This window comes from Alligator sinensis, unplaced genomic scaffold (assembly GCF_000455745.1).
Source record: "Alligator sinensis unplaced genomic scaffold, ASM45574v1 scaffold1060_1, whole genome shotgun sequence".
Lineage (NCBI taxonomy): Eukaryota > Metazoa > Chordata > Crocodylia > Alligatoridae > Alligator > Alligator sinensis.
In genome coordinates, this window is record NW_005842907.1 from 22,048 (window position 1) to 26,798 (window position 4,751).

General features: G+C 42.9%; 1 protein-coding gene across 2 annotated transcripts; it reads right to left on the reverse strand.

The window, feature by feature from the left end:
• Nucleotides 1-2,021: 2,021 nt before the first annotated feature.
• Nucleotides 2,022-4,550, reverse strand: TMEM231 (transmembrane protein 231). Of its 2 annotated transcripts, none has more exons than XM_025192250.1 (5): nt 4,256-4,550; nt 3,880-4,023; nt 3,526-3,607; nt 3,276-3,386; nt 2,022-2,615 (listed from the first exon to the last, which is right to left on the reverse strand). In XM_025192250.1, exons 1-5 carry the CDS (start codon nt 4,358-4,360, stop codon nt 2,440-2,442), a joined length of 618 nt encoding a protein of 205 aa, XP_025048035.1. In that variant the 5' UTR covers nt 4,361-4,550; the 3' UTR covers nt 2,022-2,439. The 2 variants fall into 2 exon arrangements, with proteins under 2 accessions (XP_025048035.1, XP_025048033.1); XM_025192248.1 differs by having other exon boundaries at nt 2,022-2,620; nt 3,281-3,386; nt 4,256-4,535.
• Nucleotides 4,551-4,751: the final 201 nt, after the last annotated feature.

Sequence of the window (4,751 nt, forward strand, 5' to 3'; positions counted from 1 at the left end):
GAGGCTTGCTGGGGAGCGGACTTCAAGACAGAGGAGTGCCTCAGTCATCCCAGGAGAAGCTGATTCCCTGCCCAGGGTTGGATCTGTGCAATCAGGGACACAGGTACCCAGGGAAAGAATGAGGAGGGGTTGGGAAGCGAGCTGGGAGAACCTGCCTGGTCAGGGGCCTGCAGAGGGAAGGTCTCCGTTTGGGCGGGAAAGGCTTGTACTGCAGAGACAGGTCTGCAGAGTGAATCGCCTGTCTGCATGTGGAGGTGCTGGGGGAGAGACAGCTCAGAGAGGGAGTGAGCTGTGAGAACCCCAAATCTGCATGGGTGTGTGACAGGACACGAAACCCCTAGTGTTTGCAGGAGGTGTGTTTGCTCAGAAGGAAACTACGGCAAAGAAGCCTCTTACCTGCAGTGGCTGATCAGAGACGTGTTTCTTTTGCTGAGTTACCAAGGCAGACCAGAGTCCACCTTCCCGGGAGCAGCAGAAGCCTCGCCTCTGCCACCTAGCGGTGGACCATAAGTAAAGCTGTACTGCCACAGGTTATGGGGGGCACCGTCTTATAGCCAGGGGAATGTAATCTTTGAGGTTGCCTGATGCAAGTGGGACCACCCAGTGTGGTGGGATTATTCATCTACTGTTGCAGTTGTAAATTCTATTCAAATTGTTGGTTTTATTATTGATAATATATATATTTCTTCACTTGATTTAATCATTTCTGTATACAGTTGTGTATAATAAAGAAACCCATTTGTTTATTGGACTCAAAGTAAATTCTTGGGCAGTGAGGTTTAGGGGGGCACCTCTCCAAGGTACACTCTCGGTTCCTCGGGCTACTGGCACCCTCAGGATCCAGAATCTGGCACATCAGCCAGCCTAGCATGCCGGCGAGGGTTACATAAGTTTAAGATAATACTCGAGATAATTTTCTCTCGTTTTTTCTAGCCAGTCTGTACATAAATCATGCTGATTCTTTCCACGTAACATTCCTACATTTTCTTTCTAACCATTCAAAACCGTCATGCAATCGTATCATCTTGTGCCTCAGTTATTGTAACACCCTCTCTGGCCTCATCAGATGCAGCCTTGCCTTGCTAATACTCATCCAGAATATCCTGCAAAGGTCATGATTCTTGGCTATCACACTGAGCCATGATTCCTTTCTCAGCCTCCCCTGACTTGCCCCTTGTATTGAATCAAACACAAGCTATTTGTCTTTGCCTTTGAGGCTTTTCACCGCCTAGCCTAACCTACCTGTTACTGAGATGCTGTCTCCTATCTGTAGTAGGCAATGAGCCAGCCTCCGTTGTTCACCCATTACATTTTCCAACAAACACTATACTTTCTCCCACTGTTCCTATCACGTTCGGAGGAATTCAGTGTAAATGCCTGCAAAGCTATATCCTTATCCTCCCTCAAAACACTCCTTTTAAGCTCTCCATTCCTGTGGCATCTACAAAAGATGTAATAACAGTTAGGCAGCTGGTGTGCTGAAACTGCTGTTTTCATTGTCCATCATGCTGACAGACATCCTCTCAATCTTTCCTTGCACTCCTTTCTGTATCGCTTTGTCATGTCTTGTCTTGAAGCTGGACAGTAAGCTACTGGAGGCAGGGATGATCTGTGTGTTCTGCGCATGTACAGTACTTCGCACCACGGAGACCTGGCCTACAACTAATGTTTGTATGCACTACAGGAATGGGGAATTAAAAAAAAAAAAAAAAAGTCAGATACCCCCAAACCAATGATCCACATTCCTACATCCTCTCTTGGCTTTCCGTTATCCAAAATTAAGTCACCCTTTCATGTTACATGACCCAGAATATTTGGCATTTAAGAAACCTAGTTTCTGTCCGATTAATGTTCCATCCTCATGACTAAGCACCAATAGAACTTGAGAGATGGATACTGCTTGTTCACAAATAAGTGCAATAAAAATGCAGAGCCACTAACTCCTGGAAAGTATGCCTTTTACCTCTCCTCCCACTTTCAAATTCTGCCTCCACTCTCCAGATAAAAGCTTGACAGAACTATACTTTTCAGGACTTATTTGTGAATTTATTCAGGAAATAAAGACAATACAAGTTGTTTACATAGCTATTATTACCTTGTGATTCACCATTATTTCATGGTGCATTTTGAACCAAATTCTGAGTGAGCTAATCAATCAAAGGTGATAGAATTTTCAGCAAAGCAGGTCCCATCATAATCTGCATGGGTTTTGAAATGCAATCTTGCTGCAAAAGTGAATCAATTCCTCTTGAACGGTCAACAAACATGAGAAACACTAATCCCAGTGGAGTCCTCTCAAATAAGCCTGATGTCAACTGTATACAAAGAAAAGAATACAAAAGGAGTCGTAGACTGTAATAGCGTGAACCAAACACGATCCAGAAGGTATTCACCAAGCTCCTCATCTTCAAGCATGTTAAGAGAACTCCGAGTATCTGCTCAGGACTGGTGTGCTTTGTACAATGGCGTCAAGGACGCTGATGTTACAGGTATTGTGGTCAGCACCTGATTCTGGAACACAAATTTTTTTATCCTGTCAAACACCCAAAGAAAAATAAGCAGGATACTAACATACTGGATCCAAGCAAATTTAATCATCTCCCAGAAACCTGGCTGATATGTGAAAAGAGTCAAGGAGCATTGAATAATGTGTTTCTGAAACTACACACTGCAACTAAAATGCCAGACTTAGTGATGCAAATGCAACAAAATTGGGTATATGCAAGTTTGCATAACAGATAAGAGACTTTGGAAGCAAGGATAACTTAAGGTCTATCATACTGATATGCAAGAAAGGCTGTAGGTCACCAGCTCTCAACCTTTTTAGACTAAAGGCACCCCTCTGGAAATGTCAGCAATTAATGCAAATCATCAGGCAAGAAAAATACATATGGGGAAAGCCTTGTCCCTTGAGGGGAACTACATATGCTGGTTTGTTCCAATTTAAGACACTAAACAAATAAAGGACCATGAAATTATAAAGTGCCAGTCCTGACCTGGGGTCAAGGAACACATAGATACTCACACAATCCAAAAACTGACAGACATGCATGCTCTATTTGCCAGGGCCCAAATAATACCTGGTAAACTTAGCAGGCATTCAGCCTTTCTATTATTCCAAAAAACATTCTCTGTAGTGCTTTTGTCCTATAACAAGATGCACACAGTAAGGTCTGAGCAGGAAGAAATGATCTTAAGCTTTAAGTGGGACACTGGTTTAAGGACAGGTATACTTCTATTCGGTTACTTCATTAGAGCTCACGCAACCATGAAAGGATATAAAATAACTTCCACTGGATACCGAATGGTGGCATTAATAATAAAAGGTGCATTTGCTGCTCTTCCTATCAGCCAAACAGGATTGGGATCTGCAAGAACTGTTGTTACTGCAATGAAAACAAAAGAAAACCAGGTTTAGGGATTTTCAGACTGGTAAACCAAAGCAGGAAATGTTCAATGATCAGCTGCCAATCTGCTAACCATAGTTGAATACAGCAATGTTGGTACTCATTATTACAAACTTACCATTTCTATCCTGATACGCTGCAATGATGTTAGTGAGATCATAGTCATATGCGAAAGGACTTGTGCCATTGATCACAGATACCTGTTATACAATGTGACACCTTAATGCCGATATAAATCATTTGTGGCCTGTCCTCTAGGAAATTACTTCTACCAAGCTGGTTACACAAAGTATTTCTGTCTCTAGGGAAACATTAGCCCAGGCTTAAGCTTGAATAGCTCAACAGGTACAAGACCCTCTCCCACTCTCCAGCCCAGCAAGCACCCCTCAGGTTGGAAAGGTGTGGGATTAATTCTGCATCATCTATGATGCAGAAAGAGCAACAAAGGGAAGGGAAGAAAGGGTCTTCTCACATTGTATCTGGTGTCTAGTCCACGATGGCTAAGTAATTGCCTCTGCTGTAATTTCAAGTCTCCGTTCACGTAAAGCTGGGACCCTGGAATTGGAGAGAAAGACTGCAGAAAAGCCATGCTCTGCATCACAAATGTTGACATCCTCTGAAACAAAAAAACAGGAGAGAGAACAGAATTTAGAAAAAAATATATACACATTTTCTATCCTTATAATTCTGTTAAATTTCTTCGGGGAAGAGGGAGAGGAAGGACATCTTTTCTATTTTTAACGTCAGATAATTATAGACATGAGCACATTCATAAAATAGCGCTTATTTGGTTATTATAAGTAAATGACTTCCACTGCTCCTTAAACAAGCTCTAGAATAAAACCCACCAAATTGTGCGAGTCTAGTTTGAGAATATGACGCTCCGCAGTAGATGACAAAAGCAAATACTTGACCAGTTCTGACACGGCAAACCATCCAGCTAGCTGGCTCATTTAGGCCATGAAATCTACTTCTTATATTTGTGGACACAACCAGCCAAGCATGAGGAATGTCAGACCCTCCCACATGGTACCAATTATTGCCCACACATTTCCCATTGAACAGAGTTAAGGTTGCCAGGAAATCTTACCTCTACCTAGCCCCTTGAGCCTAGGAAACTGAATGAAAGTACTCTTCCCACTGCCTAACTACACTTCCTTACCCCAGTCACTCTGCAGTTAGCAATATGGTGGTATCAAGCCCACCCCAGCCATTCCCTACCACAGGCTGGTATTATACTGTCTCATGTCCAACACAACGTTACAATGCTATAATGCCCCACACCTCCTGATCCTCGCTGCACTAGGTGCAGCCAGCAATAATCCACTTATTCACGGATTAGTT

Coding starts and splice junctions, on each gene's coding strand:
- TMEM231 (XM_025192250.1), bottom strand. CDS start 4,360: ATGAGCCAGCTAGCTGGATGGTTTGCCGTGTCAGAACTGGTCAAGTAT. Junction 4,024..4,255: donor AACTAGACTCGCACAATTTG/GTGGGTTTTATT, acceptor TTTTTGTTTCAG/AGGATGTCAACATTTGTGAT. Junction 3,387..3,525: donor AGCGTATCAGGATAGAAATG/GTAAGTTTGTAA, acceptor TTTTCATTGCAG/TAACAACAGTTCTTGCAGAT.